The sequence below is a fragment of the Sinocyclocheilus grahami genome, unplaced genomic scaffold (assembly GCF_001515645.1).
Source record: "Sinocyclocheilus grahami isolate Dianchi unplaced genomic scaffold, SAMN03320097.WGS_v1.1 scaffold440.1, whole genome shotgun sequence".
NCBI lineage: Eukaryota > Metazoa > Chordata > Actinopteri > Cypriniformes > Cyprinidae > Sinocyclocheilus > Sinocyclocheilus grahami.
The window spans coordinates 455,919-478,770 of record NW_015505619.1 but is presented as its reverse complement, the minus strand read 5'-3'; the positions used below and the strand labels follow the sequence as shown (position 1 = coordinate 478,770).

Sequence of the window (22,852 nt, the reverse complement as noted above, 5' to 3'; positions counted from 1 at the left end):
TGTTTTTTTTTTTATATATATATATATATATATATATATATATATATATATATATATATATAATTAAAACATTAAAACAAAAACAGTGTTAACAAATGTCAATACATTTGTGTTACTTTCAACATTTGCAGCCAAACTATACAATAAAAAAGACTTTCATTAAGGACATTAATAAAGAGTTTCGGTATTTCGCAAAAAAGTCAAAAGTAATTTCAAATGTAGAGCAGAAATACTATTCTTTCACAAATAACCTTTTTTTTTGTCCTAAAATATATTTTTATGCAAACTTTTATCTTCACATGATGTCGCTGCGCTACTGATATTCACTTTAAGGGGAGGATGCGAGAACAGCCATGCTTGGCTTTCTGTTGGACGGATGCAGAGAGAGCAGCACTGAAGCTCAGCTGAATCTGATCAGCGGGCGGGATCCACGGCACGGCGCTATGGCGATGCTCTGCTGGATGTTTTCAAGAATCCAAACACCCGCTAACCTCGATTCGTTTTGGAACACACTACTATATTTCTATTTTCTAAGACAGTGAAAGCATTGACATGTGCTCTGCAATGGATCCGTGGAGGAGGAGGCAGCTCGGTTTTGTCGTCCTCTCCGCGATGTGGAGTCTCGCCTCGGCTGTAACAAGATACTCCATCCCTGAAGAAATTCCAGTGGGCACGGTGCTCGCAAATATCGCCACGGATTTGGGCCTTGACGCTCACAGTCTGTTGGAACGAAAGGTAAAGCTGGATTATATCCATAGCAAGAAATACCTAGAAATAAACGAAAACACTGGAGAACTGTTTATCGCTGAGAAAATTGACCGGGAGTATTTATGCCCGGCCAAAACATCATCATTTTGCTTCCTCAAGATGGACGTGATAATCGAGAGTCCAGTACGCATATTTAATATTGAATTAGAAATTATGGACATCAATGACAACGCGCCTCAGTTCAGAAGGGAGAGAATACCGCTCGATATTTCAGAATCAGCAACACCCGGAGAGAGATTTTCTTTAACAAACGCGGTGGATGCAGACGTTGGAGAGAACTCAATCGAGACCTATTATCTGAGTGACAGCGACACGTTTACGATTGAAATCCAGTCTGGAAGTGACGGGACTAAATACGTCGACCTGGTGCTAAAAGCGAGTTTAGACAGAGAAAAACAAGCCGTACATACACTAACCCTCACCGCCGTGGACGGCGGCGTACCTGCGCGCTTAGTTACGGCCAGCATTATCATCCAAGTGCTGGATACCAATGACAACGCCCCTCAGTTTGATCGACAAGTGTACTCGGTTGACCTCATTGAAAATGCACCAATCGGGACACTGATTATGCAGCTGAATGCAACCGATTTGGATGAGGGTGTCAATGCAGAGGTCATATACTCCTTCACTTTATACACATCCGAGAAAACACAAGAAAAGTTCTCGTTGGATCCCAGCAATGGAGAAATAAGAGTAAAAGACATGATTGACTTTGAAGAAGTGAAGAGCTTTGAGATGTATGTTGAAGCCAAGGACAAGGCCGTGAATCCACTTGCTGGTCAGTGTAAAATTTTGGTGTTCATCACTGATCTAAACGATAACCATCCTGAGATTACAATAAAATCTTTTCAGAGTTCGATTAAAGAAAATGACCCTGTAGGAACAGTGATCGCCGTCATCAGTGTGAGTGACAGGGACTCTGGAGATAATGGTAAGGTTGTTCTTTCCATCCACAATGCTGAGATTTTACCATTTGCTCTTAATAAGTCATCTGAAGACTTTTTTGAGTTACTAGTCACTGAATCGCTTGACCGTGAGCTCAAAAACAGTTATGATATCACACTTTATGTGACCGACAGAGGAACCCCACCTTTGACTGATAACGAAACAATCAGTCTTACAGTTCAAGATGTCAACGATAACGCCCCAACGTTCCCTCAATCCTTCTATACCATTCATTTAATGGAAAACAATGAGCCTGGGGCTTTGCTCGCCTCCTTAACGGCCCATGACCCAGACTTGCATGAAAATCAGTATATTGTTTACTTCATCATAGAAAAGGAGATCGCCAACACCTCAATGTCCATGCTGTTTTCCATCAATCCCGAGAACGGCAACCTCTACGCATTACGCACGTTTGACTATGAAAGAGAGAAGGAGTTTCTGTTTCACATCGAAGCTAGAGATTCAGGAGTTCCTTCCCTTAGTAGTAACATGACCGTACACATCATCATCCTGGACCAAAACGACAACACGCCGCTCATAGTTTCTCCATGGTGTCCGCAAGGTGCTGTTATAGAAGAAGTAATCCCGAGGTCGAGCGATAAAGGATCCCTGGTCACCAAGGTCATTGCGTTGGATGCCGACTCCATGCAGAACTCTCGAATAACGTATCAGTTCCTCCAGATCACCGACACCACGCTATTCAGCCTCGACCAGTACAACGGTGAGATACGAACCACTCGCATGTTCAGTTATAGAGACCCCAGACATCAGCGCCTGGTCATCATAGCCAGAGACAACGGCGATCCTCCTCGCTCCGCCACGGTGACCATCAAGATCTCCACGGTGGAGCAAGTGGTCACGCAGTTTACCGAAACCACAGAGGTGCCTATCGAATACGACCTGTTTACTGATCTCAACCTGTATTTGCTGATCGGTTTGGGGTCGGTGTTGTTTCTTCTGCTCATAACCATCCTGGTGATCATTGTGCTGAAATGTCAAGAACCCAAACCCTCACAAGCAGCTCCTCAGGGTAGGAACAGCATCATCAGCCAGAGGAACTCTTCCACCATTGCTGATTCTACTCTCATCTCTAGTGATGCCTACTGGTACAGTCTGTTTCTGGCAGAGACTAGAAAAGGCAAGGTGGTGGTGCGGCAGCCCCTTCCAAACGGAGCGGGGTTTGTTGTGTCAAGCATCCCAGGAAGTTCTGCACTGACTGAGACCAGTGCTTCAAGGTCTTCCACTTTACAGGTACTGTAAATTCACTTAGACTTGTATGTACTTATATGCATATACAGTGACTGCAAAAAGTACTCAAAAATTGATTGAAACATTTCACAAAAATAGGGTTATCTGGTTTTAAATGATAAAATAATGCATATACAGTTCAGATTAAGTATCTGGACACTTACCGATTCTCAAACTTTAGTGATACTTTCATAGTTAATGTGATGAGTGTAAACCTGATTTCAGACATCCACTAAAAATGGCCTGTTGATTAAAATAAATAAAAAATGTCTACTGTAAATAATAAACAGTAACAAAGCAGATCTTTGTTTTCATATTTATAATATACAAAGTTGAACCGCTAGTATTAATGCACCAGTATGTGTCTAAATTTGGATGTGAGTGGGAGACTGAGTATGATAAGCACTGGGGTGTGAAGTAAAGGAAGAGTGAGACAGAACCATTGCAAGTGAGAATTTTGCACTTTTTTGCAGCGTTGATGTGATATGATGATTCTCTTTTTCTGATATGAAATAATCAAAGTAAAATAACAGTAATGTAAAGTAAAAGTGGTCTCAAATCTGTCTTAGAGTGCTTCCTATGCTGTCTCTAAATAAATTAACTTATATATTTTTTTATATTTCAGACATATTTGTGATATCATATCATACATTTTCAAATGTACAAAATATAAATATTGCTGACATAACTTTTGAAATATATATTTTTACATAAATATTTTTGTTATATATTTTGGTCTTTATATAAATATATTTTCAATTAAAAAATGTTTTATGTTGTCCAAAATATATTTGCAGTTACCTAATTGTATGATTGGAAATATATTTTCTCGCCCACTGACTGAAGTACATTTTGCAATATATTTGAAGGTTTAAAAGCACTGAAGATTTAAAGCGAACTACATTATCTATTTAAAAATAATAATAAAAAAATCTTACTCTGTGCTGTTTACAACATGTATATTTGAAATATATTTTGGCCAGAAAAAAACGAAGCTTTATGGGTAAAGTGAGGAAGTAAGCATTTAAAGGGTAAACAGAAGGCATGGATAGTTGCAGATGAAATAATGAACAAAAAGTAGAGATAGGCAGAGATTTAAAAAATAAAAAATAAGAATAAGAACACCCAGAGTGTATAAGAACACCCTGTCATGCTATTCTTTTTTTTCTAAATGAAAAACAACATGTAACATAAAAATGAATCTATTTAAAAGCTATAGAGCTCAAACAGTAGAGCATGGCACTAGCAATGGCAAGGTCATAGTTTTGATTTCTAGAGAGTGCATAAACTGATAAAATGCAAAATGTCAACTGTGCTCAGAATGACTACAGTCGTGACTCTGTTTGATTAATGATGTTTCTGTCTATTGACAGGAGTCAAGCAGTGATTTACCATGATCTGGACATGCTGACTGATGGATTACAACCTTCCACACCAGGCTCACTGTCCGTGACAGACAGATTGATCTTCTGTTTTACCTTTTTTCAGGGTTTCATTCGATTCAAGACTGTGAAGAGTCAAAGCTTTCAAACACCTCTGTGTGTAGCTTCAAGAGAGCATTTTAATATTCTTCCATATTTTATATTCATTTATAATATTAATCATTGAATTTATATTACTTATTATTTTCCGTGCTCTTGCAATGCTTGTGTCAGATTAGGCATAAAGAAACACACAACTCAGATTATTCATTTACTTCTATTGAGTTGTTTTGACCATCACTTCTTCTCCAGCTTCCTGCTCTTCGTGTTGCCTTTTTGGCTAATAGAAGAATTAACTTTCAATTGACTTTCAAGACCAACATGGTGTCAGAGAGAGAGACATTCAGTGCGGCTTTGTGGTGATTTAAGGCTGGGTCTAACTACTGTATATCAGCCACTTGTAACCACATTGAGCATGACTTTGCATGGCTAAGACAAACAAGATGGACTTTTTGTATCTAAAAGACTCTACTACAGAGCAAAGACAGAAGTGATACTTCATGACTACAAGAAGAACTGGACTTTCACCTTTCTGGTTCTAGTAAGTTATGAACTACAAAACAGCTGGTAAAGAGATGAAAAGAGGGTCAAGACTGTTAAAGGGTTCTGGTATTAATGATGCTCTATTTTTACATTGTTAAAACACGCTGATGAGAAAGCTGTGATCAGATGAGCACAATCTAATGAGCCAGGCGTTGTCTATACCTCAAAACACTTGGGTTGCCAGCTATTTGGTGCACATGACTCATGTTCATTTTTATCCTGTCTACCAAATACCATAAATGGCCTAAAACATTAAAAAGCATTAAAAAAGTACATTATTTGAAATCCTAGACAAATGCTACAAAGAGTAATAATCACATGAATGACACTTTACAAAAAGGTTTGACATGTTAGTTAACTACATTAGTTAACATAAACTAACAATTCTAAAACATTTATTAATCTTAGTTAATGTTAATTGCAACAGATACTAATTCAATATTAAAATAATATGGAGCCCCTAAAGGGACATGGTGGAGGAGTAAAATTGGGGTGTGAGTAAAAAATTAATTGTTGACATTTTTTGCATTCTCGTGCAAAACATTTGCATTCCCTCGAGAAACTTTGCGTTCCCTTGCAAAACTTTTGCATTCCGAGAACAAAAGTTTTGAGAGGGAATGCAAAAAAAAAAAAAATTAAATAAAAGATTTTTTCCTCCCACCCAGAATTATTTCCACCACCATGCCCCTTTAGGGGCTCTGTAAAATCTAAAGTTGTATCTGTTGTAACATATATTATATTATTGTAATATTATATTAATATCACTGTAATATACTAATATTATAGACCTGAGCAATGAACAGTTGTATTTGTATGAACTTATTTTAAAAATGAATAAATACAATAGAACATGTATTTGCTCATTGTTAGTTAATGTTATCTAAGGCATTAATTAATGTTAATTAATAAGACCTTATTGTAAAGTGTTGCCAGTACATCAGTATGGCATCTGCCATAGGGATGTGCCAAAATTTTACTGAAAACCAAGGAGACATAAAAAAAAAATTTTTGTGCAAACTTATTGTACTAGGTGCAAAAACAACAAAAAGGTTTAAAACATTTATTAATCTACCTTTTTGAAGATATATGTAGCCAGTGCTAGAATAATAACCTTGCCACATTGACAACAATATAAACCTATAGATCTTTTTTTGTACAAGAATCAACAATTGTACTATCAAATTGCTATTCAGTGTCATTTCTGGCCTTGTTTACATACGTTTTTGAGGTTTATATTGTTTTGTATTTTGAAATTGGGATACAAATGCTTGCTAATGTATTTAATGCTGCTTCTTATATGATGACAGTGCAATGTTTTAAGCATGTATTATTTGTGGTGATATATTCAACAATTTCATTATAGCATTTTGTAGATCTATGTCATGACAGAAATCAAAACTATATTCCTTTACTTGTATTAAAACAATGTTTCAGCTTCTGAAGTGAGTGGGAAGGTGGAAAGGAATGACAATAGTGCAAGAAAAAGTGGTGTAGGAGGAACAAGGAGAAAGAGAGGGAGAGAAAACAGCAATATAGGTCACTTGAAACATGTGATTTGTATTTAGATTGACACATCCGGATACCAGGACACAGAATGATACTACAAGTTGCCATTAGTATTGACAGCCATGTAATTCAGTTTAACTTACTTTCTGAAAGGTGACAGCTCAAATTTGGAGTACCTGGCAGCAGATTTAAGAATTTAGAGATACATGACACAAGTAAAATGCTGTGCCTTTAGCTGTTTGCTTTAGGGCAGAGAAAAGTGTGCCTGAAAATTTTAAATGACAAAAAATGAAATGAAGTTCAGTATGTTAATACTATCAGCATACACGTCACAATTTCATCTCATTTCAGTATTTGTATTTCTGTTGCCTTACTTGCGAAATGTCCTTATGCAAACAGTACACAATGCCTTTGTATCCTTGCTGGACTTTATGATTTGCCCTTTGCTTGTAAATACTGCAATGTGAATAAAAGCTTTTACAGTATATTTCTGAGGTGTTTGTATTGTGAGAGTGTGTGAGGATATATGGTCACATAATGACAAAACACACCGCTTCATTGGTGCTGACCTAGGCAACACTGTCTCCATAGAAACAGTTGCCATGACAACTCCTCCATCTCTTCAGATTTTGAGAAGCACACCTTTTTTAACCTAGCTCCCATCACATACTGTCCAACTGCCTATTTATTCTATCTCACTTTATCCTTTTCTTTTAGAAACACATACGCAGATTCACATACAAATGAGTACTGTAAACTCCAATAGATATTGCATCAAATTTCTAATTGAAGGGATAGTAATAAAATATACATAATGTTCTTAAAATATATTAAAATGATTAAAATACCCAATAAGCCATCTATGTATAATGTGTTTTTAAGTGTGCTTCTACAATTTGTCTGTGTATTTATTACAGTTACAGTTCAAGGATATGTACACCTTTTGAATTCTGATATGGTGTTGAATGAACAGAAGGGAAATTCTGCTGGTACTGTGTAACGCATGCATTTGTGTTATACATATTTCTGCCACTAGTAGGGGCTATTTAGCACGCATAGCCTGACAGTGCAGTTTGCAGTTCTGTATCTGACCACAGGCACGCTAAAGCTGGTCTGTGGCTTCTGTAACACGTAAAGCCACTTCCTAAAAGTAACAGACATGAAATTCAGTATTCTTTGCTCATTGGTTTTCTTTGTGAATAATATAAAACCACATAAATCTCCAAAACATCATAGAAATGCCATTTAGAGTAAAAAATATAAATGTTTTACATTTTCATTTAGAGTGCACTGTCCTAAAGGACAAAACCACATCCAACATTTGTAAAATATTTCCATCTCATGATTATCAGTTCAGTGTTATATTGTCTTAATCTCTTGTCTTTTATATGCACCAGTGCTGGATGTTGTTTCTGACTGTAAAACTGTTATTATTATTATTATTATTATTATTATTATTATTATCATTATCACAAATAAGTTGTTTTAAATGTAATGAATTTAACACTGTATTTTGTAATGTGCTGTAAGTCATCTCGAGTTCTCTGCATGCGTGTTTGCTTCTTTTATTTAAACTGGGTCCTCACTATGTTGAGTGATGCAGACAGAGCTAAACAAATAAAAAAATGAACATCCAAAAATTTAGCAAAAATTCAATTTTCTACCTAACAACCCTGTCTGACCAACAGAATCACACAAATGTTGGTCAGGTTACTGTTAAAGGGTTATTGTTTCACTGTTTGCTGACTTAACTTTTGTTGTTATTTTGTCGTTATTGTTTATTTTTTGTGTTGTAATGTAAAGAGCTCATTTTTTTTCCATGCATTGATTGTCAGTATGTTCAACCATTTAAAACTATATTAGATAATCTTTGCTTTGTAGGATGATTCTTCTTCTTTTTTTTACGAAGAAAGATTTAGTGACTAATCAATTTATAACAAATTCATTTTTTTGTGTTACTAAATGAACATTTGCTGAACAAGAAATCTGTTTTTGTCTTGAAAAATGTATTGGCTGAATGAGCATTTAGTCAACAAACAAATTCAAACTGAAAATAAAGTATTAGGACAATAGTTAGAGAACTTCTCTCATTCTAAACACATTATGTTGCCTTGAATTTTTAAAGTTTCTCAACCATTTATTTTTTACAGCATGATTTTTAACAAATTAGTTTGAAGCATGTAACGGCTAATACCAAGTGGCTGTCCTCCTGCACACAAAATACAAGTTTTGCTGATTTTACTTTAAACAAATGTATTATGTATTTTACTTGAAATCTGTTATTTCACTTATTTTTCTTTGTTCTGCTTGGGTTAGTTCATCACTTCAAAGATTTAATGTGAAAAATGGCATTACAAAGTACTTAAAATTTTAAACATACAAAAGCAAAGCATTAAAAGACACATCACATATACAGTATGTCATGGTGTTTCAGAGACAATGTCCTACGATCCAAATAAACAGATTTCATGTAACGAGTTGCTAGAAATTTTTATATTTTTTTAACTCATCAGACCTCCATAACCTGAATCAAAAGATCAGATTTAAATTTTCATTGTTGCTTTCTGTGTAATTTTGTGATATCATACTGACTGTGAGAATTTTATTGGATAATAATAAACAATGGCTTCTTATAAGTGAATGAGGTACTACTGGTCATATTGGATTTGGGCCCGTTTATGTAACTACTGAGTTTTTTATTTTCAGATAGTAACTGTTTTATCTCTTCCATGAGGTTGGCGATCTTGATTTCTAACTGGGTTCCATTATTTTTTTGTTATATTTAATTAATTATATTCTCAATTAGTACCTGGTCTCTCTCGTTTATCTCATTTTTGTAACTGGTTTTTCTCTTTCATGAGGTCTGTATACTTGTTTTGAAACTCATCTCTTAAGTTCTTGATCACAATTTGACAGGTGAGTCTCTGTACTGAGCTGAACACTTAGCACTACGATGACAGTCAGCAGAACACACAACAGCATTGAACACACTGTAGCTGCTCCATACATTCTGCTCCTCACACTTCCTAAAAATGACAGACATGAAAGAAATGTTTCGAAATCTTTGTTCACAACTCTGAAAATGTCTCTCTTTGTGTTAGTATTTCTTAACATAATGAGATGAGTCTGTATCTGTGTTTTGATGCATTCGTAGTCTCTTCATGTTGTTATAAGAACTCTCAGATCTATCGGATGCATACAAATGATAACTGTTGTTTCCCTGTGGGTGTCTTCAGGTGAAAGGCACCACTTTGTGCTATTCTAGTTTTTCATGTTCTGGGAGAAGTAGTTGAGGTCAAAGTGTCAACTAAAAACACATGCAACATCAAGTCTGCCATCACTGCATGTTTTTACATTTATTTTTTCATTGTTGTAATCAAATTTAAACTCCAAAAATGTCAAGTGTTGTGACCAAGTAAAATGCACTACAGTACTTTTCTTGCAGCTTGAATAAACACAGTAAAATAATAAAAATTATTATTTTTAATTGTAGTCAACATTCTAAAAAGATGGTTCTTTAAAGTTTCCTTACATATTGTTATTAAAAATCATATTGTCCTGAAGAACTGTTTCTAAAATGTTTGTGTATGTATGTATTTATTTATTTATTTGTGTTGGAGTTTAGGATTCTTTATTCCAACCATTTTGTTTTTAAATCTGTAACTGTCAAAAAAATAATTTTTAAAGCCACCACATTATTGATTTTCTGGAGCTTAATTAATTAATCAGACTTATGATTCCCATTTTATTTGAGTTTTCAGTTATTACTTGGGTTTATGCTCCCATACTGTCCATTATCACAAGTATGTTGCATTAAATGTAATGAATTTAACACTGTAAATTGTAATATGCTGTAAGTTGTCTTGAGTTACCTGCATGCATGTTTGCTTCTTTTACTTATTCTGTTGTTTTTGCTAGTTTTTATTACCAGTTGTTTTTCATTTTAATATGGTTAACTTGTTTTTTCTGAGAGTGTATATTTCAGTTAATACATATTAAAGTACATACAATGTCTACTACAAGTAATTTCTGTGTAAATAGGAAATGTATTATATAAAATATTCATTGATGGCATATAATATGTTTAGGTCAAACACTATTATAAACACATTTTTATAAAATGACATTACAAAGCAAGATCTTGAACAAAACGTTCTGTTTATGTTTTTAACATTTTAGCCTTGTAATGAATATGAATGTGTGAAGTCCAAGATCATGCAAAATTCACATGTTACGTACAAGAAAGATTTAGAGAAGTTTTTTTAACACTAAAAACATCAAAAATGCAAGTAATATAATGTTTTGACCTACAACTGAATAAATAAAATGTATGAAATTACATGAATTAGGGTGCCCTCAACGTCAAGGATATGATTTAGCATTGTTTTAATTTGCCATGGCATAGGCAAACGAGAAATTCTGCAGCCCTTTTAAACGTGTAATGTCATTATCTCTTTGGCAGTGTCACACATCTCACTGGCACTAGTGGGGGCTATTTAGCAAACTTAAACATAAACTGAGTTGACCCAAAGCTGCAAATTATGTCATCATTTACTCACTCTCATGTCGTTCCTCCTACTTGTATGACATTGTTTCTTTTGTGGTAAAGAAAAATATATTTTGGAGATTGCTTTTATTATTATTATAATTTTTTAAGTGGGGTCCAATGTTGTTTTGATTTTTTACTGTGCATTATAGTGATGATAATCAATTGTATAGTGTCTTTCCCTTCTGGACAAACTATATTATTAACGAAATACAGTAAAGTAAAAATGTCAAATTATTTTAAAATTGTACTAATGTCGAAATAGCCTAATCAATCAGTCCACCGCTTCAAAATGTTTTAGGGTAGTAATCGAGAAAGAAAAATACAATTATAATGTATTAACAGTCATAGCGTTATGAAAGATAAAATATTTTGACAAAAATACATATACAAATATATTTCTTTAAATACATTTTAGAATACATATTCTTTACACATTTTGAACATTTTGTAATGTTATTTTTAATGACTGAAAATATACAAAAGGGGCCATATATATATAGCAGGGAAAATAAAATGATTCAGATCTATTCAAAATATATTTATATAAATATATATATATATATTGTCGAAATTGTTTTGCCATTAATACACACTGTATATTCCGAGAAAGAATTCAAACTCTTGTTTCCCTGTACAGTATGACCATATGGTGGCACTATCCACTAACAAACCAAAGAAAGTCGTGTTTCCGTGGAGCTCCACCTTACACACAAGCACTGAAGACCTGCATGTTGGGGATCAATTCTGTCTTCTGGAGAAGGAGATTGAAGACCGCAAGGATTTTTTTTTCTCTCTTTGGATAAACCTTCACCAAATCGCTGTTTGTGAACAACTACTTAATCACTGAAACGATGGCATCGTTCAAACAAGCTACGTTTGTATGGATTCTCCTTACATTCTTGCTCTCCTATCTAGCAGGGAATGTGATGTCGCGGCAGATTGTTTATACAGTGTCCGAGGAGGTGAGTCCAGGAACATTTGTTGGAAATCTAGCCAAGGATTTAAATCTAAAAGTGGATGATTTAGAAGCGCGCGGGCTGAGGATTGTTTCAGCGTCAACTAAGAATAATTTTGCCGTGAATTTAAAAACTGGCGTTCTCTATGTGAAAGAGACAAAGGACAGAGAACAGCTGTGCCCCAATACTCACACTTGCACAGTAAGCCTGGAGGCCATTGTTAATAATCCTTTGAATGTTTACAGTATAGAAGTACAAATATCGGATATCAACGACAACTCCCCTCATTTTGCCGAAAAAGCTCAATATATCCACATTTCTGAGCTAACATTACCGGGAACCAAATTTCCATTGCTTAGCGCAGAAGATCCAGATGTGGGAAGCAACTCAGTTACCACATATAAAGTGTCAAACAATCCGTTTTTTGGCCTAGAAGTGAATACAGATGCAGAAAGTGGTCCTTCTCCAGAGCTGGTGCTGCAAAAAGCGTTGGATAGAGAGAGACAGTCTACGATCCAGCTGGTTTTAATTGCTGTAGACGGAGGAAAACCTTCAAGATCTGGCACTACAAGTGTTATTGTTACTGTTTTAGATGTAAATGACAACGCACCGGTATTTTCCAAGACTATGTACAAAGCTCAAGTCTTAGAAAACGCGCCTTTTGGCACTACAATACTAAAGCTTAATGCCACTGACCCTGATGAGGGTCTCAACGGTGAAGTCGCGTATAAATTTAAACAAGGCCAAAAAGGAATAGCAGATAAGTTCGCGGTGAACAACACCACGGGGGAAATAATAGTTACTGGCACTTTGGATTATGAGGACATCAATGCGTACGAGATCCGCGTGGAGGCGTGGGACCGAGGCCAGAGTCCGCTTGCATCGCACTGCAAAGTCCTCATTGAGATACTTGACATCAATGATAATGCACCTGACATTGCACTCTCGTCGCTGCTGGATAATGTAGGTGAAGATGCAAAACAAGGCACTGTAATAGCCTTTATCACGGTCCAAGATAAAGATGGGGGTAAAAATGGAAAAGTGCATTGTTCTATTCCCCAAAACTCTCCTTTTATATTACAGACTACACAGGGGAAATACTACTCGCTTGTTTTAAGAGGGACTCTTGACAGAGAAGAAACTGCACAGTATAATATTTCAGTTGCGGCTACAGATGAAGGAACCCCACCTCTATCAAAAACCACAGTTATAGCAATTCATATTTCTGATGTGAATGACAACGCGCCTCGATTTCAAGATTCTGCTATTAATGTTTACGTGAAAGAAAATAGTCCAGCTGGTGGTCAGATAGCGACTGTTTCTGCCCAAGATTATGACTATGGAGAGAACGCTCAGGTAACTTATTCATTACTCGATAGTCCCAGTGTCCCGTTATCGACAGCAATCAGCATAAACTCTGTGACTGGTGAAATATACAGCATGCAGACTTTCAACTATGAGCAGGTAAAAACCTTACACTTTCAAGTTATGGCAACAGACTCTGGTGTTCCTCCTCTGAGCAGTAATGCAACTGTAAATGTGTTTATTCTGGATGAGAATGACAACAGTCCGGTTATTTTACCGCCTTATTCTGAACCTGGATCAGTTAATAGTGAGAACATTCCCTACTCTGCTGAAGCGGGATACTTTGTAGCCAAGATCAGAGCTGTTGATGCTGACTCTGGATATAACGCACTTCTGTCTTATCATCTAACTGAACCCAAAGGAACGAATCTCTTCCGCATTGGAAGCAGCACTGGAGAAATAAAGACTAAGAGACGAATGAGTGACAATGACTTAAAAACTCACCCACTTCTTATCACAGTGTCTGATAATGGAGAGCCATCGCTCTCAGCAACTATGTCCATGGATGTTGTGGTTGTTGAGAGTCTGGATGACATAAAGACATCATTCACAGAAGTTCCTGTTAAAGAGGAGAGTTTTTCGGATCTGAATCTGTATCTGCTCATCGCTATTGTCTCAGTATCAGTCATCTTTTTACTGAGTCTGGTGGGTTTGATAGCAGTTAAATGCTACAGGACAGACAGCAGTTTCAGCAGGTACAGCGCTCCAGTGATCAGCACACATCCAGACGGAAGCTGGTCCTTCTCTAAATCCACACAACAGTACGACGTGTGTTTTAGTTCAGACACGATAAAGAGTGACGTAGTCGTTTTCCCCTCGCCATTTCCGCCAGCAGACGCGGAACTGATCAGCATTAATAGTGGAGATACTTTTACGCGCACACAGACTCTTCCTACCTCCGAGAAGGTAAGATGTAGGTGATTTCTCTTTATGTAATATTATTATTTTGAAACACATTTTCAAGCTTTAAGAAGTTGTTTAGCTGTCATTACATTTAATTTTCATTATGTGTTCATAACTCTGTGTCTTTCATGTTATTACAAATTATAGTAGGAGAAGAAAAAAATATTTTACGCGCACCTACTCCTTTCATTGGGGGGAAATAAATAAATAGATATAGCTATGTCTCATTATTTGTTTGTGGTAAAAAGCTCATTGTTGTGTTTTTGTTATACTTTTAAGATATTTTTCATTCGAAACCAATCCGGTTGCATTTTTCTGAAATGGAATATCATGATGTGCTGACAAGTTGCCACCAATGATGGAGGGTTGTTTTATTATTTTTCACGCTTTCCACTAATAGTGTACAAAAAATTGCTGCTTTATAGTATTTTCATTTTCTATTTAGTTTGCAACTCACATTTCATATAAAATATAAGTCTAAATAGAGTTTAAAATCATGATTTGTGGGCGCGCAACAACTTGTAGAAGAATTCAGAACTGAGAGGCTGAATATCTTTGAGAAACGCAATCAACAAAATACTTTTTAAAAAACGTACTAAATGGAATGATATTCATTTCACTCATTGATGTAAACGATTCCAAATAATGTTACGTCCTTGGTGCCACAGATTTATTTTTATTTTTAATTTTTTTTCACCGTAAAATTGTAGCAGGATGGAGTACAAAATGTGGGACAGAACTTTGCGTTATTTATTTAGCCTATTTATTATTATTATTATTATTATTATTGCAATTAAAATTAGTCCACAAAAGTTATCATAAAAAACGTGTTCAAATACTTCTTCTTCTTTCGCATTTTCGTTCTTTTCTTAAAAGATGTTCTAAAGCAGAGTTCCTGTTTGAATTTCAGAACTTCTCACTGGACAGCGACAGTTGTTTTAATTGTGCATGTCTTCTCTTATACAACTGGAATTTTTATCATTAAAGTTTATTTTGTTAACGATTTAAACACGAACCCACTGAGCTAAGGTTTACTTCTTTAAGGATTTGCTGATTTATTTATTTATTCGTTTATTTTACCGCTTGCAAAATCTTTACACTTGTTTATGTTACGGATAGGCCTATTCAGTGTGGAAACTGATAGTGGACAGTTAACCTGATATTTAAGATAATCTCATCATCACACAAGCCCTTCTTTGCCTCTCTATTCTACTGTGTCGTGTAAGTGCGTTTAAAAAATACACTTTCCAGAGTTTCTATGTCCTTTTATACTTGAAGCTTTTCCTGGAGCAACTTTAATAGTGCACTACAGTTCCATTAGAAACCACCTGGAGCCGCTGTTAACCGTGAAAATTTTGCAAGACCAAAATTACTGGCTTATTTGTATGTCTCCTCCTTCCAAAGCACCAATCTTAACCTTCTCAAATCAGCGGTGTCTTCTGCGGTTGTGTAGTGAACCTTGTTCGAGCTGGTTTTGCTTGTTTTGGTTCAGTGTTTATTTGTTTCGTTTAAATCTTGAATTGTTGGTTTTAAGCAGAGATGAATCAATATGTTGGATCTATATGGACTACGATTCTGCTGTCTTATTGTTGGACTTTATCCTCCGGTCAGATTGCATATTCCGTCTCCGAGGAAGTGAATGTGGGAACCGTTGTCGGGAATATAGCAAAAGATCTTCACATCAATGTGCAGGAACTGGAACCTCGCATGTTTCAGATTGTATATGGAACCAACAAAAGGTATTTTGGGGTGAACTTAAAGACTGGGAATCTGTTTGTGAATAATCGAATTGATCGAGAATCGCTCTGTTCTACTGATCAGAAATGTACGATGCTTTTAGAAGCAATGGCCCATAATCCATTGAGCATGTATAGAATAGAAATACATATAATTGACATCAACGATAACGCGCCATCGTTTCCTATAAGCAGTCAGATACTGAATATAACGGAAGTCTCTTCTCCTGGAGAGACATTTTCTCTTCCTTTGGCTGAAGATCCAGACTCGGGCAACAATGCGGTTAAAACCTACAAGCTTAGTCCCAACGAGCACCTTTCTCTGGATGTGCAGAACGTCGAACAGAGTGTCACTGTCGAACTGGTTCTGGTTAAAGCTTTAGATCGAGAAAAACAGCCTGTCATTCATCTAACACTGACTGCTGTTGATGGAGGGAAACCTGCAATGTCTGGAACATTAGAAATAATGGTTAATGTTTTGGATTTTAACGACAACTCCCCAGTTTTTAGCAAATCTCTTTACAAAGTGAAAGTGAACGAAAATATTGCTCTGGGATCCCAAATCATCTCCCTTTCCGCTTCGGATTTAGATGAGGGAATAAATAGTGATATAACATTTTCTATTGTTAAGCAAGGAACTAGCAAAGCATCAGATTTATTTTCAATTAACCCCGACAGCGGACTTATAGCAGTTAAAGGTAATATAGATTATGAAGAAAATGCAGCTGTGGAATTGAGGGTGGAGGCCAAAGATAAAGGCCACCCTCCTAAGAGTTCACAGTGTAAGGTGTTAGTTGAAGTAGTTGATATGAATGACAATCCACCCGAGCTGATGGTGACTTCTTTGACGAGTACTATCAAAGAGGATTCAAAAGTCGGAACAGCTGTGGCTCTTATTACAATATCTGATAAAGACGGAGGAAAAAATGGAATATTGCATTGCAATATCGTAGGTCAGGTTCCGTTTAAGATCGAGTCCTCATATAAAAACTACTACTCTTTAGTTGTAGATGGACCACTGGACAGAGAAGAAATTGCGAATTATAGTATCACAATAATAGCTTCAGACGAAGGGATTCCTTCACTTTCTAGTACCAGTGTTATCACAGTTCATATATCTGATGTGAATGACAACGCGCCACGCTTTCCAGAAACTGTAAAGAACGTATATTTAAAAGAAAACAGTCCAGCAGGTGCCATTATAGCGACATTGACTGCTCAAGATCCAGATATCAACGAGAATGCTCATATTTCGTATACTATAATTAGCAGAGACAAAACTGTCATTCCATTGGTCTCTACGATTGACATAAATAGTGAGAGCGGAGACCTGTACAGTAAACAATCATTTAACTATGAAGACCTTAAGTCATTTCAGTTTGTCGTTCAGACCACAGACTCAGGTATTCCATCGCTAAGCAGTAACTTAACAGTAAATGTGTTTATTCTGGATGAGAACGACAACAGTCCGGTTATTTTACCGCCTTATTCTGAACCTGGATCAGTTAATAGTGAGAACATTCCCTACTCTGCTGAAGCGGGATACTTTGTAGCCAAGATCAGAGCTGTTGATGCTGACTCTGGATATAACGCACTTCTGTCTTATCATCTAACTGAACCCAAAGGAACGAATCTCTTCCGCATTGGAAGCAGCACTGGAGAAATAAGGACTAAGAGACGAATGAGTGACAATGACTTAAAAACTCACCCTCTTCTTATCACAGTGTCTGATAATGGAGAGTTATCTTTTTCTCCCAATATTTCAAGTGTTTAAAAATAAAAGTTCATGCACACCCAAACTGATGTTAACAAGTAAAATACTGGATGCTGTTGATAAAGTGGAAACGAATTTTTCACATGTTGTTGACATGATACATTTTAGTTTTGTGAGTTATTCCAGCATCTCGTGACTCTTGGGACATATATATTCGTATCACTGTGCAGCTTTGGGATTTCATGACATAGTTATTTGCTTGTATTGCGTTTCTACTTTCTCAGTGACTTTGGTTTTGTACACTGCAAGACAGCGTATATTTATTTATTTTTTATTTATTTTGTATTTCAAATTTTATTTTTGCACGTTGGAACGATTACATTTTGATACCATATTGCTGTTTGTTAGTTGATTTTTGTTTGTTTCGTGGCTTAACACTAGCCTGTTTAGTTTTTAAAGAGCAAAAAATACTTCAGTACCACGGACAGTGTCAGTGACGTCGTATATTCCTTCTCACCATATTCTATTCTATCCTATTTACATTTTTTATTTTTGTTTCGTAATGACTGCGTAGAGTTGAAGGCTTAGATTTGACTTAATTTAGGAGGTGATAAGTGTGGCTCACTCCGTTTAAGAAAAACATTTATGAAGTGACATAATTGTCTCTTCACTTTTACAACACGCGGTGGCACTGCAGACCATGACTTTGAGATTGATCTGAGCTCCTCCTTTACAGCATCAGAACAAAGAGGAAATGCGTTGAAGGCGTGTAAATAACCAAGGCTTATCGCTTCTGCGTCGTGATGTCTGATTGTGTCGACAGATGTCTGTTTAGTTGTTTCAATCGTTTTTACAGTAAATAATCACAGGACATTTTGCTGCACAAGAATGGATGTTACAAAATATTACAGCTTCTGGATCGTTGTATTTCTGTCTTTATGGGACTCTTCGCTTGGCCAGATTGTCTATTCCGTCTCCGAGGAGGTAAATAAGGGAACTGTGATCGGGAATATAGCAAAAGACCTGAAGATCAGTGCTCAGGAACTAGAATCACGCATGTTTCAGATTATGCCTGCAGGATCAAATGCAAAGTATTTTGATGTAAATGTAAAAACGGGCTCGCTGTTTGTCAAAGACCGGATTGATCGCGAGGAGTTGTGTGGCAGCAATCAGAAATGTGCGTTAAATTTAGAGGCTCTTGCTCAAAATCCTCACAGACTTTATCGGCTTGAAATTATAGTCGTGGATGTGAATGACAATGCTCCCTTTTTTCCAGAAAGCACATATGTTGTTAATGTTACAGAGATTGCAAATGAGGGGGACAGGTTTCCTCTACCAATTGCAAAAGATTCAGATGTTGGCAGTAATTCTCTGAAAGACTACAAACTCAGTTCAAATGAATATTTTTCTTTAGATATTCATAGCGGGCAAAAGAGTATGTTGGCTGAATTAGTGCTACAGAAAGCTTTAGACAGAGAAAAACAAGCTGCTATTCACTTAATACTCACCGCTGTTGACGGAGGAAAACCTCCTAAATCTGGAACATTGAGTATTGTTGTTGACGTAATTGATGTTAACGATAATAAACCTATTTTCAGAAAACCTTTGTACAAAGTTAAAGTGAAGGAAAACTCACCGATCGGAACCAAAATAATCTCTGTTTCTGCCAGTGATTTGGATGAGGGCATAAATAGTGAAATTCAGTATTCATTTCTTGGTCATGAAAATACCGATGAAACGAACCGGTTTACAATTAATTCCAAATCAGGGGAAATTGCTGTTCAAGGACAAATTGACTATGAAGAAGACTCTGCAATTGAACTGCGAGTTCAGGCGAGAGATAAAGGCAGTCCTCCTAAAAGTACACACTGTAAAGTTTTAATAGAAGTTGTGGATGAGAATGACAACGTGCCAGAGATAGTTACGACTCCTCTGCTGGAAAGTGTGAAAGAAGATGCAAAACCGGGAACTGCAGTTGCTTTAGTTACAGTCTCCGATAAAGATGGAGGTAAAAACGGGATTGTACACTGTGCTCTGAAAGGCTCGTTTCCTTTCAAACTGGAGACATCATATAACAATCATTATTCTCTAGTGGTAGACGGACCTCTGGACAGAGAGAGTGCTTCTCTGTATAACATCACAATTACAGCTGCAGATGAAGGAACTCCGTCTCTTTCCAGCAGCACTGTTATAACTCTACATATCTCAGATGTTAACGACAATGCACCAGATTTTCCAGCACCCGTTATTAACTACAGCGCTCCAGTGATCAGCACACATCCAGACGGAAGCTGGTCCTTCTCTAAATCCACACAACAGTACGACGTGTGTTTTAGTTCCGACACAATAAAGAGTGATGTAGTCGTTTTCCCCTCGCCATTTCCGCCAGCAGACGCGGAACTGATCAGCATTAATGGAGAAGATACTTTTACGCGCACGCAAACCCTTCCGAGCACTGAGAAGGTAAGACATTGTTACTTGCTTTTGTAGTGCATTTCACTTCTACTTTTACTCTAGATTTGTAAAATTAACATTTGAAAAACGATTAATTCGATTTTTTTCTAAGGCCTTTTAACTGTTTTTTCCCTTTTTTTAAGTTTAGATCTTTATAAAACAAATAAAGTATTATGAACAAAAAAAATACCTTTTTTAAAGTATTTAAAAATAATAATAATAATAAAAAATGTGTAGGCTACCCAAACAAAGATAAGTAAAACACTGGATGCTATTGACAAAGTCGAAATATTGCTTTAATTTTTCGCTAGTTGTTAAGATGATACGTTTTACTTCCCTTTCATGGGAACTTCGAACTGCGTCCTCTAGGGGTCACTATGGGAACGCCTCGTCGTGAAACGTGTCTGAAGCATACATTGAAAAAACACCAACTCGTTGGCCGGCGACAGCCATGACGTCACTACCGGTGCGACTATAGTATAAATAGGCGGGGAGCACACATCGTTCTCTTCTTCGTCTTCATTGACTGTTTTGTTTGAAGCGTGCATTTCTGTGGTAAGAGCGATCTCTATTCATCTCATTATGGCAAGCACTAGCAAAGCGTTTAAGGATGTGTGCATCCGTGTTGACGTTGTTTAACATCTGGTGACACACACGATCTATGCGTTATTTGTTTGGGCGAAGAGCACGCACGCAATGCCTCCGAGGGGGCAATCGGCATGCACTGTGAGCGTTTTTTCCAAGGGAAAAGCTCCACTCTCGTTTGTCTCTCTTTTCAAGGAAAAAGGGGCAGCTGTCTGCTTCCCGCAATTCGTTACCCGCCGATGCTGAAGCACGGAAGGGAATGAGCTCATGGGGATCGCAGGTGGATCTGGCCGATGAGTTTGAAGAGGGGTTTCCCTTTCACGTTCGTCAGCTGTGCACGAGAGTGAGCCGCTGGAGGATGATGTTATTTCATTAACATTGTCTGATTCAGGGGCCAGTGCTCTGCTGGGATCAGCCCAGCAAAAGCAGGAAATGTCTGAGGAGGGCAAAGAAGCTCAGCCTGAGCCTTCCCAATCCTCCTGCCCTACGTATGATGAGCTTTTGGAAATTATGGATCGCACCACGGCGAGGCTTTACTTGCCGTGAAGCGGGTAAAGAAAGTGACGTCACGAAGTATCTCGATGAACTTTCTTCCTGTTTTCCATATAAACATTGAGATGGAATGGAAGAGGCCGTTTTTTCCTCTAAGACTCCCCTTCTTGACATCTCACTCGGATGCCAGAGCATACGCAGCAGCAGCAGCAGGTCGGGCTGTCGCTTCATTGCACACGATGGTGTTGCTCTAAGCATATCAGGCTGACCTGCTGAAAGACCGGGATAGCGGTCTTCACGAAGTCCAGGTCTGAGCCCATAAGAAAAGCCGGGTTTCGGCTTCATACTTCCTGGATCATGCGGCCATAACACAGGCTTCTGCGGGAGCCTTCGTGATCATCAGGCCCCCGGCGCGTAACTGCAAAAATTTCCTGGACGTCCGGGCTGGGGTTACGCTTTCATGCTACCCTGACTGGTCTACCGTATCTGGGTCGCCCTGAGGGGCTTCCCGATCACCAGGATATCTCCTCTTCTCTTGCTGTAAATGCTGTCTCGGGCAGTGCTCCCCTCACCTTTGAGGGTTGTATTTGAGCTTTCCTCTCCCATTTGGCTGTGAGCAGATGCTTGGAAAACTCCAAAATCCAAATACTATGGTAAGTGCACACGTTAAGCTTTGTGCACTTTTCTACAAATCCACATAAGTGGTAAGTGTGCACGTTATGCTTTGCCCACTTTTCTAAAATCCTGTATGGTAAGGGTTACGCGTTATTGACCTCGTTCCCTTTCTCTTAGTTGGTTAGACCCTGGTAACTTGGGCTCCACTCAACTAGTGTGTCTCTGTCAACACACTTTGGAAGCATCGCTCCCCTCACATTGAGGGTTACTGTGAGTATGGTGCTTTCTTTCGAGCGTTAATCCTCTCTGAGGAGTTGGATTTCTCGCTCCATGGGCTGTCCTCGTGGTAGTATTGAGCAGTGCTACCCTTTATCAGAGGGTTACTTGGAATGAGCAGCGTTATTCCTCTGAATTCGGAGTTCTCCTCTCACATGAGAAGTTTGAGTTTTCTGTTTCTCCAGAGCACCTGGAACCAGCAGCATCAGGCGATTTAGGCCCTTCCTCTACCTCCCTGATGCGCTGAGTGTTTGGCTAGCTTGCAGTATGCTTACCCTTCTGATTTTAACAATCACACTGCAGGTCGAGCCCCCTCTCTTTGAGAGTTGGGTTTGTGCTCCCTCAGCCAAGGTAAACTACTGCTAGCCGTTCCAGCATTGGAACATGCTATAGGTCGAGCCCCCTTCTCGACTGAGAACTGGGTGTGTTGCTCCCTCAGCTAAATAACTGCTAGCTGTTCCACCATTGGAACATGCTGTAGGTTGAGCTCCCTCTCGATTGAGAGCTGGATGTTTGCTCCCTCAGCTACAGATTTACTGCTAGCCACTCCAGCATTTTAGCCATAGACATAGCGTTTTTGGAAAGATGGGCTATTTCTATCTATGGGCTGCTCTTTCAGGGTGCCACGAGAAGTGTGCATGTTATGCTTTGCCCACTTTCTAAAATCCACATAGCTGTTAAGTGTGCACGTTATGCTTTGTCCACTTTCTAAAATC

At 37.6% G+C, this 22,852-nt stretch overlaps 4 protein-coding genes across 4 annotated transcripts in view; all 4 read left to right on the top strand.

The window, feature by feature from the left end:
• The first annotated feature begins 99 nt into the window (after positions 1-99).
• LOC107552072 (protocadherin alpha-C2-like) lies at positions 100-5,333 on the top strand. Its single transcript, XM_016233889.1, has 2 exons — positions 100-2,964; positions 4,335-5,333. Exons 1-2 carry the CDS (start codon positions 553-555, stop codon positions 4,356-4,358), a joined length of 2,436 nt encoding a protein of 811 aa, XP_016089375.1. The 5' UTR covers positions 100-552; the 3' UTR covers positions 4,359-5,333.
• Positions 5,334-11,966: 6,633 nt separating this feature from the next.
• On the top strand, positions 11,967-15,419 carry LOC107552014 (protocadherin alpha-8-like). The gene is made up of 2 exons (XM_016233825.1): positions 11,967-14,267; positions 15,384-15,419. The coding sequence occupies exons 1-2, from the start codon at positions 11,967-11,969 to the stop codon at positions 15,417-15,419; spliced, it is 2,337 nt and encodes a 778-aa protein (XP_016089311.1).
• Positions 15,420-15,730: 311 nt separating this feature from the next.
• LOC107552013 (protocadherin alpha-3-like) lies at positions 15,731-17,774 on the top strand. Its single transcript, XM_016233824.1, has one exon. The coding sequence runs from the start codon at positions 15,804-15,806 to the stop codon at positions 17,772-17,774; it is 1,971 nt and encodes a 656-aa protein (XP_016089310.1). The 5' UTR covers positions 15,731-15,803.
• A 743-nt stretch (positions 17,775-18,517) lies between these two features.
• Positions 18,518-22,852, top strand: part of LOC107552012 (protocadherin gamma-A8-like) — a 15,157-nt gene continuing 10,822 nt past the window's right edge. Inside the window, exon 1 of the mRNA XM_016233823.1 lies at positions 18,518-20,177. Coding sequence (XP_016089309.1) covers positions 18,603-20,177 — 1,575 coding nt within the window. The 5' untranslated portion in view covers positions 18,518-18,602. The remainder of the gene's footprint in view (positions 20,178-22,852) is intronic.

Coding starts and splice junctions, on each gene's coding strand:
- LOC107552072 (XM_016233889.1), top strand. CDS start 553: ATGTGCTCTGCAATGGATCCGTGGAGGAGGAGGCAGCTCGGTTTTGTC. Junction 2,965..4,334: donor CAAGGTCTTCCACTTTACAG/GTACTGTAAATT, acceptor GTCTATTGACAG/GAGTCAAGCAGTGATTTACC.
- LOC107552014 (XM_016233825.1), top strand. CDS start 11,967: ATGTCGCGGCAGATTGTTTATACAGTGTCCGAGGAGGTGAGTCCAGGA. Junction 14,268..15,383: donor CTCTTCCTACCTCCGAGAAG/GTAAGATGTAGG, acceptor TGTTACGGATAG/GCCTATTCAGTGTGGAAACT.
- LOC107552013 (XM_016233824.1), top strand. CDS start 15,804: ATGAATCAATATGTTGGATCTATATGGACTACGATTCTGCTGTCTTAT.